We start from the raw sequence: 19,139 nt of genomic DNA, 5'->3' as shown, positions 1-19,139 counted from the left end.
AGAGAGAGGCAGAGTCACAGGCAGAGGGAGAAGCAGGCTCCATGCAGGGAGCCCGGGACTCCAGGATCACGTTCTGGGCTGAAGGCAGCACTAAACCGCTGAGCCACCCGGGGTGCCCTAAAGAAAATAAGTATTCTATAATGTGAGTTACTGGTTTTTCCCAAGAAATTGAAGGAATATGAAATGGATATCCTTTTAAAGTTAGAGCATTTAGATTTTTTTTAAGAAGCTTTGTGGTATTCTTCTAAATAAATGTCCCATAATTTATTAAGTAACTAATGCTATTTTAATGGATAATTCAGTTATATTAATTTTTTTACATTTTCACAAATGTAAATATACTAGTACATGTATCTTTATGCATTGTATTTTTATGAGATAAATACTTACATATATGGAGACACTTTTTTCAAAACTAATTTATAAAAACACACTTTTATTTCATTCCTGTCCAAAATTATAGTTTAAAAAGAATGATTTGTAACAAAGTTGTAGGAATTTAGGCTTGTATGGCAGTAAAATAAACAGGTTTCTGTGGAATAGCATGAATGCAGTCTTTCAGAAGATTATTGGATTATTGAAAATTTATTCTGTATGAATTGAGAAGTAAAAATAGAAGGAGGAGAGCTGCTGAGATACTTTAGTAATAAGGTAGTAGAGATCTATACTTAGTGATTATATAAGAGAAACAAAAAGAAAAATAGGGGCCAGATGTAATTCTGAAGTTTTTAGGTTAGAGTCAATAATAGGAATGATAATATGAACAAAATTAATTATACCTCGGAAGGAAAGAGAATAGATTCATGTCTAAACATATTTTAGTTCAAGGCAACATTAATGTCATTCAAGTGGCAATGTCCAAGAGGTAGTTGAGGTACAAAGTTTTATAGCTTAAGGAAAAAAAAAAAGTTTTATAGCTTAAGTATAAAAGAATGGAGGATCAATTTGGAATCATCAGCCTAATAAGGTACATCCATAGATAGGTGACTAATTAGGGTAGATGGCTAAATGTTAGCTAGGAATTAATGAGACAATGAGTAGAGTCTTCTCATAAGTGATTAGAGGTTGTGGTGGAAAGCCAAAATAGCTCAGAGTCCCAGAACCCAAACAGGAAGAACAGGGGAAGTTGTCATTGAAGCTGAAGAAGTCAGGGAAAATTACTAATTGCTCTTAGTGTTCAATTTACAAAAACAAAGTAGTTGGTCATCTAACTGGTTGCCAACTGGCAAGCTTTGGTTACCACAGGTTTTTCTTTTTCTTTTTAAAGCCATTTCTCATTGATTACCAACATGTAAGAATAGGAAGGTCTCCCATGTGAACTTGGATTCCTGACTTCTTTTGAAAAAAAATCTGAAAATCTGGCTATGCTGGCACTTTGCACTTGGCGACAATTCATCCCTGCTGTTAAGTGGCTGCCACTTTAGGCAACCTGAGCTCTCCAGTACTTCAGTCTGTCTTGAGCCCATATATGTGCTTTCCTTCCCTGGCCATATTCTTCCTTCCCAATGAAGGCATTGTAGGCTTTCAAATCCACATTAATTTATCATAATAGATAATCAGGAGGTTTCTTTTGTTCTGTAATTTCTTTCAATTCATTATGTGAAACCTTCACTCTTTTCATGTTTTCTTTTTTAGAGGCTGCCTCCATTTGAAACATTTTCTCAGGGACCTACATTGCAGTTCACTCTTCGTTGGACAGGAGAGACCAATGATAAATCTACAGCTCCTATTGCCAAGCCTCTTGCCACTAGAAATTCAGAGAGTCTTCATCAAGAAAACAAGCCTGGTTCAGTTAAACCCACTCAGACTATAGGTAAGAAAACATTGCTATCAAAATAATGCTTTGCAGGGGCACCAGCTGGCTCAGTTGAAAGAGCACGAGACTCTTGATCTTGAGATTGTGAGTTTGAGCCCCACATTGGGTGTAGAGGCTACCAAAAAAATAAACAAACTTTATGATTATAATAATAATAATAGTGCTTTGCAGAATTAGGACTTGGCTTCAGATTCATTTGTTTTCCTTTTGTTCTAATAATTATTCCTAGGGAAATATAAGCAGTTCTTTATGTTTTGTGCAGATGTGTCTGGGAATTTTTTTAACTTTAAAACCATGATGAAATGCATAGTGTATATATATATATAGTATGTTACGTATCATGTGTTATGTAACCCCTCCAAACGAAGTCTATAGATAGCTTCATGTCAATTTAGGACAAGTTTTTTTCCACCAAATTTCTCTTAAGCTCATGAGAAAAACAGTTGGTTTTCATACCTTTTTAGATTTTGGAACTGCAGATATATAAAGAGTTTTAGAACTGTATGCTTTTTTATAATTCATATAAAGATTTGTATATGTTTTAGAACTGAATTAGTATTTCAGAGTGTTTTTTACAGTTTTAGGGCTAGAAAAGTATCATCATAACTTGAATTTTACCAGGTTAAATTTTGCAGTAAATTTTTAGAGGAAAAACACTTATAAATGGAGATAATTCTGCTGAGTTAAGGCCCAGGTGAGCTGTAGTGTTCTGTTTGTCATGTTGTATCTGCCTCATAAGAACACTGCCTTCAAGTGAGAGCATCTGTACGTTTTTATCCAACTCTATTTAAAGAAGACAAAGCTTAAGACCACTGTCTTGGCCTGGGTGGGTCAGCGGTTGAGTGTCTGCCTTTGGCTCAGGGTGTGATCCCGCAGTCCCAGGATCAAGTCCCACATCGGGCTCCCCTGAAGGAGCCTGCTTCTCCCTTTGCCTGTGTCTCTGCCTCTCTCTGTGTGTCTCTCATGAATAAATAAATAAAATCTAAAAAAAAAAAAAACCACCCAAGATGTGGGTGCTGAGTGTACTCCTTGCCTCTGGGGTGCCATTTCTTTAAAGATTTTATTTATTTGAGAGACAGATAGGGAGAGATAGAGTGAGTGTTAGCATGCATGAGGGGAGGGGCAGAAAGAGAGAAGCAGACTCTGCTGAGAAGGGAGCCTGACTTAGGGCTTGATCCCAGGGCCCTGAGATCATGACCTGAGCCTCCCAGGCTCCCCTATTTGTTTTTTTTGTTTTTTGTTTTTTGTTTTTTTTTTTAATTTTTATTTATTTATGATAGTCACAGAGAGAGAGAGAGAGGCAGAGACACAGGCGGAGGGAGAAGCAGGCTCCATGCACCGGGAGCCCGACGTGGGATTCGATCCTGGGTCTCCAGGATCGTGCCCTGGGCCAAAGGCAGGCACTAAACCGCTGCGCCACCCAGGGATCCCTGCCACCCAGGGATCCCCCCTATTTGTTTTTAATGAAAGTAGTCATATTTATTGTTTTCACACTCTCTTCCCTGAGCACATATTCCAAGGGGCCCTAGTTGGTGGGGGTAATACGTATGTGTTTAACAAGTTTCACCATATTTTAGTGAGAAAACTGATTTTGGGATGCATGGGTGGCTTAGCAGTTGGGCGTCTGCCTTTGGCTCAGGGATTATCCTAGTGTCCTGGGATCAAGGCCCAAATTGGGCTCCCTGCATGGAGCCTGCTTCTCCCTCTGCCTGTGTCTCTGCCTCTCTGTCTCTCTCTTTCATGAATAAATAAATAAATTTTTTTTTTAAAAAAAAGGGATTCCTGGGTGGCTCAGCGGTTGAGCATCTGCCTTTGGCTCAGGGCATGATCCCGGAGTCCCAGGATTGAGCCCTACATTGTGCTTCCTGCATGGAACCTGCTTCTTCCTCTGCCTGTGTCTCTTCCTCTCTCTCTCTCTCTCTCTCTCTCATGAATAAATAAATAAAATCCTTAAAAAAAAAAAAGACAACTGTCTTTGACATTGACCACTCATGTCCATTCATTGTGTGCAATTTTCTGTTACGTCAAAGAGACTTAAGAAATGAGCAAAGAGGGATCCCTGGGTGGCGCAGCGGTTTGGCGCCTGCCTTTGGCCCAGGGCACGATCCTGGAGATCCGGGATCGAATCCCACGTCAGGCTCCCGGTGCATGGAGCCTGCTTCTCCCTCTGCCTGTGTCTCTGCCTCTCTCTCTCACTGTGTTCCTATAATTAATTAATAAATAAATAAATAAATAAATAAATAAATAAATAAATAAATAAATAAATAAATAAATAAAATAATAATAATAATAATAAAATTTAAGAAATGAGCAAAGAAGCACACCTGAGTGCCTCCTTGGTTAAGCAGCTGCCTTCAGCTCAGGGCCTGATCCCACAGTCCCAGGATCAAGTCCCACATCGGGTTCCCCTCAAGGAGCCTGCTTCTCCCTCTGCCTGTGTTTCTGCCTCTCTCTGTGTCTCTCGTGAATAAATAAATAAAATCTTTAAAAGAAAAAAATGGGCAAAGATTCCCAAGTAAATTGTGGTCTGGGTACTTCTTAAAATACTCTGGTAATAGGTAAGTGTTTTGAAACTGAGAAAGAAATTAAGTCTGTAAAGAAATATATCAAAATTATTAATAGCCATCTTTTGGATTTGGAGTGATACTAATACAATCATTATTTTTTTTAAGATTTTATTTATTTATTTATGAGAGACACAGAGAGAGAGGCAGAGACACAGGCAGAAGGAGAAGCAGGCTCATGCAGCGAGCCCAATGTGGGACTCAATCCCAGGACCCCAAGATCACACCCTGGGCTGAAGGCAGCGCTAAACCGCTGAGCCACCCAGGCTGCCCAGAGATGGTTTCTTAAAAAGAAAACATGGCTCCTGCCAGTAAGACCTTAATGACTTGAGGATGAGAACAAAAATTGTGTTAAGTGGGGCACCTGGGTGGCTCAGTCAGTGAAGTGTCTGACTCTTGGTTTGAGCTCTGGTCATGATTAGAGTCATGAGACTGAGACCTGCATAGGGCTCCGCACTGAATGTGAAGTCTACTTTGGATTCTCTCCCCCTCCAACTTGTGGCACATGTGTGCCCGTGCTCTCTGATTTTCTCTCTCAAATAAATAAATCTTTAAAAAATTAAATTTAAAAAATTGTGTTAAGTACCATAAATAGAATTCTTTAAAAGCTTTAATGTTTAATTAGTTTTATAAGATATACTATTTCACTTTTTATAAGCAGGTATGTGCATTAAATATAAAAGTATATATTTTCAGCTGTTAAAGAATCATTGAATACAGACCTGCAAACAAGAAAAGAAAAAGATACTTCAAATGAAAACCGGCAAAAATTAAGAATATTTTATCAGGTAATATAGCTGGCCCTTCTTTTTTAAGTAATCATGAAATACCTTTGTTTTTGCATGTTGCATCTGAAATACTTTGGCATATTTAAATGAAAAGAATGTCTCTAATTTGGTTTTCTCTTTTTAAATTGTTTTAACTATTTCTAAAGGTGATACTGAAATAAAATATCTTGAGATGTTTAAATTGGATATTTGCTGTTTTCTGATTTTTGTTATTTTAAAGTTCCTTTATAACAACAATACAAGACAGCAAACTGAAGCAAGAGATGACCTACATTGCCCGTGGTGTACTCTGAACTGCCGCAAACTTTATAGTTTACTCAAGCATCTTAAACTCTGCCACAGCAGATTTATCTTCAATTATGTTGTGAGTAACCTTTCTTATTTTTCTTACTAATAATATATGACAATCTGAATTTCAGAAACTGCTTCTTGGGGCGCCTGGGTGGCTCAGTTAGTTAAGCATCTGCCTTTGGCTCAAGGTTATGACACTGAGCCCCAAGTTGGTTTCCTTGCTCAGTGGGGAGTCTGCTTCTCACTCCCCCTCTGCCCCTTTCCCTCACTCTTGCTCTCTGTCTGTCTCTAGCTCTCAAATAAATGTTAAAAAAAAAATCATTAAAAAAAAAACCTATGCTGCCTTAAGAGTACGCTTACTATGATGAGCACCAAGTAATGTATAGAAGTGTTGAATCACTGTGTTGTACACCTGAAACTAATACAGTACTGTATGTTAACGATACTGGAATTTAAAAATAACAAACTGTGCTTCTGCACAAAATGCCAAAATCTTTGCATTTGATAGATTGCTATTTGCATTTGATAGATTGCTAAATGCATGAATTATGGTGATACCTTTTACACATATTTGCATAGTGCACCTGTACTGACTTACATAATCCTCACACCAGCTCTTTGAATTAAGTAGTAGTTTCTTCTTACTCAAAACAAGAATAATTTGTATAAAGTCACCAAGCCAATAAATGTCATAGCCAGGATTTTAACACAAATATTCTTGACTCCAGATCTTCTGACTTCCCTTTCACCATTCCGGTGTGTGTGGCTTATTTTAGTTTTCAAAACATTAAGAGCCACAAATCCTTTTTAATTAATTAATTAGAGTGATAGGTATTTAGGGTAGGGATAATTAATATTTCCTTATTCTAAGCATCTTGCCATTTTTGTTGCAGTATCATCCAAAAGGTGCTAGGATAGATGTTTCTATCAATGAGTGTTATGATGGCTCCTATGCAGGAAATCCTCAGGATATTCATCGCCAACCTGGATTTGCTTTTAGTCGTAATGGACCAGTAAAAAGAACACCTATTACACACATTCTTGTGTGCAGGTAGGTTAAAAGGTCATACAAAAAAAAACCTATTATCTGACTTTCATTGATGCTGGAGGCACAAAGGAGGGCTAGACAGAGCTACTGTTTAGGGTGGGAATCATTACTTCAAATTATTATTTAGCTAACTGTCTGGGATTGTATACTGCTTTATAACCCTCCGCAGTCTCTGTAGTGATTTTCTCACTTCTTCTTTAGAACTTTTTCATGTTTTAAATATTAATGTCACCACTGCTACAGTGGTTAGAAGGATTAAAGAATTCTCCCAGTGGAAGTTACTGTGTGCATGCCTAGGTAGGAACCTGTGCCAGAAGAGGAATATACTCTGAGAGGTGTGAAAAAGAACCCTATCCCTGTCACTTAATGTTACATCAGCCTTTCTTTTTATCAGACCAAAACGAACAAAAGCAAGCATGTCTGAATTTCTTGAATCTGAAGATGGAGAAGTAGAACAGCAGCGAACATACAGTAGTGGACACAATCGTCTATATTTCCATAGTGATACTTGTTTACCTCTCCGTCCACAAGAAATGGAAGTAGATAGTGAAGATGAAAAAGATCCTGAATGGCTAAGAGAAAAAACCATTACAGTGAGTATTACTATTATCACCATTGACTGTGATTTTAGAATCTTAAAATGAAGTGATTCATGTTTAAAAATTATTAGTTTAATTCAAATTAAACTCTTGAATTAGTGTAAAGGAGCCTGTTCTAAATGAAGGAATTCAGAAATCCACAATGTTTGTAGTTGTGTCATTTAAACAGCGGAAGGACATAAAGATTTTCTTCTTGTGATTTTATATCATGTTTTTTTTTTTTTTTTTTTTTTTTGGAAGTAGGTAACTACTTCATAACTTAGAGATTCCCTTTAAGATTACTACTTAAGGGGCACCTGGGTATCTCAGTCGGTTAAATGTCTGCCTTTGTCTCGGGTCCTAATCTTGGGGTCCTGGGATTGGGCCTTTCATCAGGCTCCCTGCTTGGCAGGGAGCTTGCTTTTCTCTCCCCCACTCCTCTTGTTTGTGTCAAGTAAATAATTAAAATCTTTTATTATTACTATTTTTTTTATTCATGAGAGACAGAGAGAGAGGGGCAGAGACACAGGCAGAGGGAGAAGCAGGCTCTATGCAGGGAGCCCGATGTGGGACTCGATCCTGGGTCTCCAGGATCAGGCCCTGGGTTGAAGGCGGCACTAAACCACTGAGGCACCAGGGCTGCCCAAATAATTAAAATCTTAAAAAAATAAAAAGAAAATTACTGTTTAAAAGTCCTTTGAGGGCAGCCCTGGTGGCTCAGTGGTTTAGTGCCGCCTTCAGCCCTGAGAGTGATCCTGGAGACCCGGGATTGAGTCCCATGTTAGGCTCCGTCCTTGGGGCCTGCTTCTCCCTCTGCCTGTCTCTCATGCATAAATAAATAAAATCTTAAAAAATAAATAAATAAGAAATAAAAGTCATTTGATTTTGCCACTTTGTTGTATAAATAAGTTATAATATTGTTATTTACAAAAATTGTTTTTGACATTCTGATAATTTTCTTAGAAATATCAATTTTGTTTATTCTATACTAATAGTTTTTTGTGTTTTTTTTTTTTTTTTTTAAGCAAATTGAGGAGTTTTCTGATGTTAATGAAGGAGAGAAAGAAGTGATGAAACTGTGGAATCTCCATGTCATGAAACATGGGTAGGGTATTTCTAAATTTAAATACTCCATTTCCTTTATGCTCTTGTTGCCACTTCACATTCTATAAATCTATGTTTGAATCTTATTTAAAATTTCATTGGCTTAGGGCTGCCTGGGTGGCTCAGTCGGTTAAGTTGTCCAACTCTTGATTTCAGCTTACGTCATCATCTTAGGATAATGATACTGAGCCCAGTTGTGGGGCTCTGCACTCAGTGTGAAGCTTGCTTAAGATTCTCCCTCTCCCACCCTCAAAAATAATAATAAAATAAAATTCCATTAGCTTAGATACAGTGTGCTCTAAATATTACCCTAATCCAGAGTATTGTAACTGCATAAAGAAAAAAGGTAAAAAAAAAAAAAAAAAGAAAAGTGTCAGCTCTAACAATAGTTTCCAGTTTTAATAGGAAAAATGAAAATTTTTTAAATAACCTAACCCTTTTTTTAATTACCTAATTTTCATTTCTTTTATTGCCAAAGATTAGACAAATATGTCCCTTGCTTCATGCCTGGAAATCCTGAAAATTACTTTTATCGCACTTTACCACAATTTTTGAAAATTGTATAATTCTGGAGAATAAAATATAATAAATGCCTTCTGATTTCTTACTACCGTTGCATAGAGGTCATGGTAGAACAAGTTCTTGTGCCATTGTGGCTATCTACCTTCCAAAACATTGTTTTTCCTACAGATCTGCCTCCTTCCCTGTGTAAACTATTTGCCTGTCAATACACAGATTTTTCTTCTATATATCTTATTATTAGATATTCATTTAAGGCTTTCTTTTGTAATGCAAGCAGCCAAGGTTTTTTTCATTTATAATGAAATAAATGAATAAAATAAATGGTAAGAAGCACTTTTGTTTCTTTACTCTTAGGGAGTATGCACCAATTCTTGGTGCATAATTTCCAGCCCATCTGAGGTGCATGGGCCATCGCCTTTTTTTGTATACTGCCTCAAGCTAAGAATAGTCTTCACATTTTTAGGGGATTGGCAGGGAAAAAAGGAAGACCACAGATCGTATATGGTCTGCAAAGCATAAAATGGTTACTTATCTAGTCTTTCACAGAAAATGTTTGCCTGACCCCTGGTGTAGTCATTAAAACTCAGTTAACTGAGTAATGTATGTATGTGGAAGCTCAGGTTAAGTCTGTTTTTTCTTTTGTCCTGATAAGTCAGCTTTAGATGGAATTTTAGTCCTACTATTATTTATTGATTTCCATTTTCATTCCTTGATCTAATTCTGTTAGCATAACAATTATTTTGGGTTCATGATATACTACTAGCATTATAAAGTGGCAAGTAGTTGGGTAAACTTTGAATTTGAAAATATCCGTAGGCAGGCCTTAAAGACTTTATTGGACTCTCAGTTTCAGTAGGTAACTGAGCAGGCATTCTGTTTGGTTTAATTTGATTTTTTCAACTTTTATTCATTGTGGGTACACTATAATTGATTTCTAGCAACACAACCACACTGTACCACATTTGTTGTGACATCTTCAATTTTTTTTTAATGTAGCTTTTTTTTCTGTTTCATTGAAAAATCATTGGCATACATCACACATCACTGTGTAAGTTTAAGGCATGCCATATGATGGTTTGATTTACATCCATTGTGTGAAATGATTACAATAGATTCAGCTAACATTTTCTCATACAGATAAAAAGAATAAAGAAAAAACTTATTTTCTCCTTTTCTCCTTTCATTGAGAACTCTCAGTATTTACTTTCTTTACAACTTTCCTGTATATCATACAGAACAGTGTTAGATATTATCCTCATGTTTTCTGTCCATTATATTCCTAGTACTTATTTATCTTATAACTGGAAGTTTGTACCTTTAGAACACCTTCCTCCAATCTCCCCTTTCCCCACTTTTCTGCCTCTGGTACCCACAAATCTTCTCTTTTTCTGTGAGTTTTGTTATTGTTTTTTTTTTTTTTTAAGTAATCTCTACACCCAGGTAGCCCCTGTGGCGCAGTGGTTTAGCGCTGCCTGCAGCCCAGGGCATGATCCTGGAGACCCTGGATCGAGTCCCATGTCGGGCTCTCTGCATGGAGCCTGCTTCTCCCTCTGCCTGTGTCTCTGCCTCTCTCTCTCTGTGTGTGTGTGTGTGTGTCTAAATAAAATCTTTAAAAAAAAAAAAAAGTAATCTCTATACCCAGCATGGGGCTCAAACTCATGACCCAGAGATCAAGAGTCGCACACTCCAACCAAGTCACCTGTTTTTTCAGATTCTGCATATAAGTGAGACTTAGTGTCCTTCTGTCAGATTTATTTGTATAATGCTTTTAAGATCCATCCATATTGTCACAAACGTGGCATCTTTGTTTCTTTAAAGGCTTTCCGTGAACTGAAAATGCAAAGAACACTGCTTCTGAAATAGGAAAATATGTCAGACTAAAGTGTGTGTGTAGAGAGTTAATGAGAGTGGTGCTGGCAGGAGAAAATGCTCTATTTTTAATACGGCTATATGCCATTTCATTAGGACAAACAGAAATGACATCTGTTTAAGTTCTGGTTAAATCTCTTTAGAGGTGCCTGGGTGGCTTAATCAGTTGAGTGTCTACCTTCGGCTCAGGTCATGATCCCAACATCCTAGGATCAAATCCCACATTGGGCTCCCTGTTCAGCATAGAGTCTGCTTCTCCTTCTCCTGCCTCTGCCCCTCCCCGCTGCTTGTGCTCTCTCTCAAGCTCTCTCTCTCTCTCTCAAATAAATAGAATCTTTTTTTTTTTTTTTGTTAATCTCTTTAAGTTTTTTAAATGATAAGTCCATTCAAGTCATGGAATTTCAGATTCACTAGATCACTACTAATTGTTAAATCATCACTTACTGGTCTATCATAGTTACCATGTTGCATTTGACATAATGCTTTATATCACTATTGATGTTTGTGTTATTTTTATTAAATAGGTTTATTGCTGACAATCAAATGAATCATGCCTGTATGCTGTTTGTAGAAAACTATGGACAGAAAATAATTAAGAAGAATTTATGTCGAAACTTCATGCTTCATCTAGTCAGCATGCATGACTTTAATCTTATTAGCATAATGTCAATAGATAAAGCTGTTACCAAGCTCCGTGAAATGCAACAAAAATTAGAAAAAGGAGAATCTGCTTCCCCTGCAAATGAAGAAGTGACTGAAGAACAAAATGGGACAGCAAATGGATTTAGTGAAATTAACTCAAAAGAGAAAGCTTTGGAAGCAGATGGTGTCTCAGGGGTTTCAAAACAGAGCAAAAAACAAAAACTCTGAAAAGAAAAAACCCAACCCCATGTTATGGACAAACACTGAAATTGCGTTCTAGGGAATTCAGCCTCTAGGAAAAGTTTTGTTTGTTTTTGTTTGTAATCATAGGTTTCAAACAGGCACTGTTAGATGAAGTAAATGATTTCAACAAGGGTATTTGTGTCAGGGCTCGACTTCACTTCGTCATGCAGCATTACATGTATGTCCATTTCATTGATGTCATTACAACACACTCTGAGCATGAAAAGCAATACTTCAAAGAAAGTATTTTTAACTTCAGCAATTGTCTTACGAAATATATTGAATTGAACTAGAAATTATTTCATATATTTAAATTATAATGTTTTTTGCATTTGTGACTGGCCATTTTTCTACTTTGTAATTGTGAACCTTTTCTTGGGGAGGGAAAATTGGAGTGTGATTCCTTTTTTAGAAACTGAAGATATTTTGAAATTATGTTGCATTATTATTTGCAATCAAACCTTGATCCTTGAGTTTGAAATCATTTATCAATTTGGAATGAGAAATTACAACATTAAATTCTTTACAAAGGTTCATTTAAAATTTTAAAATAGCACTTCTTCATCTTATGCCTGTTTGAGAAAATGTCAGTTTTTCATATTGTTGACAGTGAAATGTCATGTTGGCTTACAAGGTTACTGACCATTTTGTTTTTATGTGGATACTTTTACTGCATTGCTCACCCAGTATATTGTTTTAAACTTGAACATTTGCTGTTTTGGGGTGGTTTTGTTTGTTTTTTGGTTTTTTTTTTTTCCTTTTTCAGTATGGTAATCACATTGAAATTTCAGCTGTCCACATCTTTTCATTATAAACCAAGGGAAGAATGAGTTTGGGATTTTTAAGATGCCACTTTCGAGGAAGGAAATATTTTATAAAAATGAACCAGAAAATGTTATAACTTTTTTTTTTCTTGCAAGGATGTCTTTGTAATGTATTTCATGATTAGAATATCCAATACAGATAAGCTGACTTGAATTGTTGTGAGCAATTTTGCCCTGTGATATATGTGTTTTATGCACATATTTGCAGTTGGATTTTCTCCAACAGAAAGTGGTTTCACTACTGGCACATTGACAAGCACCAATAGATTTTTATTCCAACTCCAAGCACTGTGGTTGAGTAACATCACCTCAATTTTTTATTATCCTTAAAGATAATTGCATTTTCATATTCTTTATTTATAAAGGATCAATGCTGCTGTAAATACAGGTATTTTTAATTTTTTAATTTCATTCCACCACCATCAGATGCAGTTCCCTATTTTGTTTAATGAAGGGATATATAAGCTTTCTAATGGTGTCTTCAGAAATTTATAAAATGTAAATACTGATTTGATTGGTCTTTTAAGATGTGTTTAACTGTGAGGCTATTTAACTAATAGTGTGGATGTGATTTGTCATCCAGTATTAAGTTCTTAGTCATTGATTTTTGTGTTAAGAAAAATAGGAAAGAGGGAAACTGCAGCTTTCATTACAGACTCCTTGATTGGTAAGCTCTCTAAATGATGAGTTACAGTAAACTCTGATCATGCCTCTGGATAGTGAATCTTGAGCATTTCTCTCGGGCTTTAATTTGCTAAAGCTGTGCACATATGTAAAAAAAAAAAAAAGATTATTTTAGGGGAGATGTAGGTGTAGAATTATTGCTTATGTCATTTCTTAAGCAGTTATGCTCTTAATGCTTAAAAGAAGGCTAGCATTGTTTGCACAAAAAGTTGGTGATTCCCTCCCCCAAATAGTAATGAAATTACTTCTGTTGAGTAAACTTTTTATGTCATCTTATAATAAAAGCTGAAAAAATCCCTTTGTTTCTATTTATAAAAAAATGCTTTTCTATATGTACCCTTGATAAGAGATTTTGAAGAAATCATGTAAGATGATAAAGCATTTGAATGGTACAGTAGATGTAAAAAAAAAATTTCAGTTTAAAAGAACGTTTGTTTTTACATTAAATGTTTATTTGAAATCAAATGATTTTGTACATAAAGTTCAATAATATAAAAGCTGTATTCTGTTTTGGTTTTGGTTTTTATTATTATGCATTGTTAATGTGTGTACTAAAATTTTCATTTGGCTAGGATAGTAAGGATCCAGAAAAAGCACACCCATTGGTCAGTTAATAAGAAATTAAAAAATCAATGCAAAAATCCTACTTTCAGTTCTAGTAACATCAGTTGCAACTGCCATGTTATTTATGGTAATACTTAACCATTTTTATAGTTCAGAGTAATGTCAGTGTTAACCTAACAGCTATCCATCTTTGTGGATTTTTTTCTTTTTAATGAAAAAGATTTTATCTTGGCCTTCACAAAGCTCTTAGAGTGGGATATAAATGAGAATTATAAAGTAAAATGACATTGTATAATAAAGTTATATACAACATTCTGTGAGGTTAGTAGTTGCTGACGTTAACTCTGGAAGAGTTAGGGGAAACTTTACAGAGGAGCTGAAGACAGTTCAGCCCTTGCTTTATTTACTAGTAATAGCATGTTGCCTGTCACATGCTTTTGTGTATTCTTTGAGCTGAGTGCCTCTGCTTCCAAAGCTCACTATAGGTTTCTTGTAAGCCATCTCACTGACCTTAGTACTGCCCAATGGTTTTATTTTTATTTTTTGAAGATTTTATTTATTTATTCATGACAGACACAGAGAGGCAGAGACACAGGCAGAGGGAGAAGCAGGCTCCATGCAGGGAGCCCCACGTGGGACTCAATCCTGGGTCTCCAGGATCACACCCTGTGCTGAAGGCTGCTTTAAACCCCTGGGCCACCGTGGCTGCCCACTGCCCATGGTTTTAGTTGGTGCTTAGGTATATGGTGACATGAACTGAGGGTTTTATTTTTTTTAACTGAGAGCTTTTTTTTTTTTAAGATTTTATTTATTCATGAGGGACACAGGCAGAGAGAGAAGCAGGTTCCATGCAGGGAGCCTGACCTGGGACTTGATCCTAGAACTCTAGGATCACACCCTGGGCCAAAGGCGGCGCTAAACTGCTGAGCCACCCAGGGATCCCCTAACTGAGGGCTTTAAAAGCTGTGCTAAGAGTTGTGATTTCAGGCAATAGGACACCAACCTGTGTTTTTGGCGAGCCATGGCTCTAAGAATTTGGGAGGGGAAAAGCTCTGCACAGGAAGAACCCATCACTAGGAGAGTGTTGTAGCCTAGGTGAAACACCCAACTAGTAGGACACTACCTGCCATGAAGTAAATGCCTGAGTAGTCTTCGGTCAGTCGTGCAGGACAAAGGAGCAACGAAGCCAGGAATAGTTTCAGAAAGGAAGTAGTCCTCCTGCGGCATGGAAAATGAAGACGGCAGCTTCAGGGTGGTGAGAGGATAGGAAACAGGTATAAAGTGTTGAGTACACGTGAAATGAGTTGGAGAGGTTTATCGTGAAAAGTGTGTGAAAAATGGAGCCAAGGCACACAGACCAGCAAGGTTAAGAATTCTGGGGAGAGGGCCACCCATGTTGGGCTCCCTGCTCAGTGGGAAGTCTGCTGCTCCCTCTTCCTCTGGCCCTCCCCCTGCTCCTCTTTCAAACAAATGAATAAAAAAATTCTGGGGAGAGTGGATGGGAGGATTGAGCATGATCTCAGACTAAGAAGTCAAAGTTACCAGAAAAAGGAATGAGCAAGAACACCCATGGATTCAGCTTGCTGTCAATAGAAAGAGGTTTAACTACTGGCATATTAACAAGCACTCAAGACCCTTCTGGTGGCAAAATTGGTACAATGTTTATTTTTATTTTTTTTTATTATTTATGATAGACATAAAGAGAGAGGGGGGTGCAGAGAGACCGGAGGAGGGAGAAGCAGGCTCCATGCCGGGAGCCCGACGCGGGACTCCATCCGGGGTCACGCCCTGGGCCAAAGGCAGGCGCCAAAACACTGAGCCACCCAGGGATCCCCTGGTACAATGTTTAGAGAGCAATCTGGTACTTTCTATCAAAATCACAATGCATTCAGCCTTTGTCCTAACAATAACATCATTAGGTAGTTATCCTACAGAAAACCAGAACATATACCAAATGACAAATTGTCATCACTGTTGAAAACATTAGACAAGTCATCGGTTGGGAATTGGATACATTTTTCATACAATCCATTTAAGTGGAATACTATGCAGCAATAAAGGATCAAGAAAGGTTGTTTTGTTGTTTTGGTGAAACAATGTGGAGCAAATGCCAAGATAAAAGGTACACAATGGTTTCTAGTATGCTCCAAATTTAATTGAAAGATTAATATGTGCCTATATTTGCTTAGGTTATAGAGTATGTCTAAAGAATACAGAGCGCAGGTGGGTGGCTCAGCAGTTTAGCGCTGCCTTCAGCCCAGGGCCTGATCCTGGAGACCTGGGATCGAGTCCCACGTGGGGCTCCCTGCGTGGAGCCTGCTTCCCCCTCTGCCTGTGTCTCAACCTCTGTGTGTGTGTGTGTGTATTTCATGAATAAATGAATGAATGAATAAAATAATACACAAAAATAGCTCATTTTAGGGAGAATATCTGGAGAAAACAGACGAGAGGCAGGCTTTTCACTTTGCCATTTTTGAGATCTCAATTTACTACCTATAAGAATTTTAAATTCTTAAAAAAAATTTTAAATTCTTAAAGTTTTTATATTTAAAAATTTAGTATAAAAAATTAATACAGGGCAGCCCCGGTGGCGCAACAGGTTAGCGCCACCTGCAGCCTGAGGTGTGATCCTGGAGACCTGGGATTGAGTCCCACGTCAGGCTCCTCTGCCTGTGTCTCTGCCTCTCAGTCTCTCTCTCTCTCTCTCTCTCTCTCTCTTTCTCTCTCTCTGAATAAATAAAAAAATCTTTAAAAAATAAATAAAATAAAAAATTAATCCAGAAAATAGAAAAGAGTTCAAGAAAGATGATGTCCTCACTGTGAAAAAGGCAAAAGGGATAAGTGCCTGGCACAGAGCTTGCAGCACAGTAAATTTCTATTAAGTAAAGCAGGAAGTTCATTGTCAAAAATAGTTTCTAAAAATTCAATTTATATAGTTAAGTAACATAACATTATGCCACTCCTAGAAAAGTGAAACACATGAGGTTCTGTTGATTACGTCAAGTACCATATTAAAGCAGAGATCTTACCATTAATGGTTTCTGGGTTGTTGTAAGAATAAAAAAAAATTCTTGCTGACCTGATTTCATTTATCTTTCCTTTTTTTTTAAATTTTTTTAAATTTTTATTTATTTATGATAGTCACACAGAGAGAGAGAGAGAGGCAGAGACACAGGCAGAGGGAGAAGCAGGCTCCATGCACCGGGAGCCCGATGTGGGATTCGATCCCGGGTCTCCAGGATCGCGCCCTGGGCCAAAGACAGGCGCTAAACCGCTGCGCCACCCAGGGATCCCTCATTTATCTTTCCAACCTTATCTCATGTACACAGTCCCCCCCTCCAACCAGGTGGAGTACCAGGTCACAGCAGAATTCAAGTACAACATTCACTCTGGTGTCCTCAGTATGGAGCCTGTGGTCCAACTCCTGGACAGTCTTCTGTTCCTACGTCCTAGCTCCTAAGAGGGTAAGGTCGAGTTTTAGGAATAAATATCCACTCAAGTACATTCTGAGACAAATAGGAAATTGTTACTTAAGTGTCACATGGGATCGCGCTATAAAGCTGATTCTAGAGAGCGGGGTTGATACTTCTCAGACTACTGCATTTTACCATCTTTTCCCATTTTGGACTGCCATCCTACCCACAGGCAGGTGCCCCATCTATTTGTTTTTGTTTTGTTTTGTTTTTAAAGATTTTATTTATTTATTCATGAGAGACACAGAGAGAGAGAGAGGCAGAGGCACAGGCAGAGGGAGAAGCAGGCTCCATGCAGGGAGCCCGACTCGATCCTAGGACTCCAGGATCATGCCCTGGGCCAAAGGCAGTTGCTCAACCACCGAGCCACCGCAGGATCCCGCTCCATCTATTTGTGTCCAAGATACTCCATCCTTTCTCAGGAGCCAAAGAGCTTCTATCTGCTCTTCCAGCATGCTGCCCCCTGCAGCCATTCTCCGTCTATTAAATGTATACCAACACTTTGTCCCAAGCACTGGGAATGAGGTGTTGAATAAAAAAGTCTCAGAACATGTTTCAAGAATTTTCCCAGGGCCTCATGGGGTCAAAATCAGGGTCACTTTACTCCTTCTTTCTGTCTCTGAATGAGCAGATATTTGCTTATAACTGCAGAGAATGGGTGAAGTTATAAAGGTGTCAGAAGAAAACCTTTTTATATTTTGACACTTAAATTTATGAATCACCTGGTTTGACACTTAAATTTATGAATCACCTGGTACACTCCCCAACTACAGCAGGGATCCAATCAATCTTAGCCCCTTTCTGTGCTAATCCAACTAAATTTTTCTTTTAGGTGGATTCTGTCTATAATCCTTATTTCTCTTATTTGTGGGATTGGTTCTTCTGTGAGGCTTTGTAAGAGGACCACAGTCACCTAATTAGGTAATTAGGTAACCCTAATTAGGGTTATGGAGACTTATTTTTCATTAAGGACTTCCTGAGGTCTTACTATCTTACTATGGCTTTTGCCTTAGCTAGGCATAAAGATGAATAAGCCAGACACTGTTCCTGTTCTCATGAATCTTAAATTCTAGAGAGGGAAACATTCAATTATTTTTCAATAAGCCTTGTTCCAAAGTATCTAATCTCCAGTTTGTGTCCTGGGGGACATGGGATGGTATGGACACTACCCTCATGAGTGGTGGAAGAAGAACTGAGACTTGACAGGCTTGGATGTGAATGCCAACTTTGGTGCTTTCACAGATTCAAAATGTTAAATTCAAAAGTTAATTAAAAAAAAAAAAGTAAATTCAAAAGTTAATTCAAAAGTTAAATACACGGAGTTGTTTTCCTCAACTGTAAAATGAGATTAAAGTGCCTCCTTCATAACGATACCTAGAGCAGTAAACTGCTCTTGGTTAACATCCCCATTTCCTTTCCTACAACCATACAGTGTTGCCAACTTCAATTCTCCGTTCTCACCTCCAGAGAGAATCACATGCTGCATTGTATAAGCTTGCTTCTTCTGCAGCTATTTTAAGAACACAGAAGAGAGAGTCTCCGGATATTATATAGACAGAGTCTAATTCTACAAAACAAGTTTTCTAACGTTGCCTTATGTAAGATTAATGAATAGAAGCGGCATAGAAAGGTCAATTTTGTTTTAATCAGTATCCAATTCCATGAGATTAAAAGCTTTTATGAGAGGTTTGTTTTATTTTACTGAATACAGTTTTTGTCTTTTAAAAAAGACTGGTCTTCGTTGAAAAGAGTTTATCAGGGGACTGCCTGGGTGGCTCCGTTGGTTGAGCATCCAACTCTTGATTTTGGCTTAGGTTGTGACCATCAGAGATTGAGCCCCATGCTGGGCTCCATGCTGAGCGCAGAGTTGGCTTGTCTCTCTCCCTCTGCCCCCTTCGCACCCCACTCGCACACACGCGTACGTACACTCTTTCAAATAAAAATCTTAAAAATTTTTTTTTTAATTTTTAAAAAGTATTTTTCAGATGGCCGCATATCAGGCAATGTAGGTAGGGTGTTGAGTCGACCTAAGAGTTGTATACTTCACAGACCAGTAATACACATTTTTCACATTTCTGACTTTTTTGTTCTGCCTGGTAAGAGGATTTGCAAACAAAACAGTCAAACCT

General features: G+C 37.7%; 1 protein-coding gene across 6 annotated transcripts in view; it reads left to right on the top strand.

Moving 5' to 3' along the window:
• Positions 1–13,482, top strand: part of SUZ12 (SUZ12 polycomb repressive complex 2 subunit) — a 45,629-nt gene extending 32,147 nt beyond the window's left edge. For all 6 annotated transcript variants that reach the window (XM_072747744.1, XM_072747742.1, XM_072747741.1 and 3 more), the window contains 7 exons: positions 1,636–1,813; positions 5,077–5,168; positions 5,389–5,532; positions 6,353–6,510; positions 6,902–7,100; positions 8,111–8,190; positions 11,105–13,482. In XM_072747744.1, coding sequence (XP_072603845.1) covers positions 1,636–1,813; positions 5,077–5,168; positions 5,389–5,532; positions 6,353–6,510; positions 6,902–7,100; positions 8,111–8,190; positions 11,105–11,450 — 1,197 coding nt within the window. In that variant the 3' untranslated portion in view covers positions 11,451–13,482. The remainder of the gene's footprint in view (positions 1–1,635; positions 1,814–5,076; positions 5,169–5,388; positions 5,533–6,352; positions 6,511–6,901; positions 7,101–8,110; positions 8,191–11,104) is intronic.
• Positions 13,483–19,139: the final 5,657 nt, after the last annotated feature.

The sequence above is a fragment of the Vulpes vulpes genome, chromosome 2 (assembly GCF_048418805.1).
Source record: "Vulpes vulpes isolate BD-2025 chromosome 2, VulVul3, whole genome shotgun sequence".
Classification (NCBI taxonomy): Eukaryota; Metazoa; Chordata; class Mammalia; order Carnivora; family Canidae; genus Vulpes; species Vulpes vulpes.
Note: the sequence above shows the minus strand (reverse complement) of the source record. Positions and strands in the feature narration are given on the sequence as shown.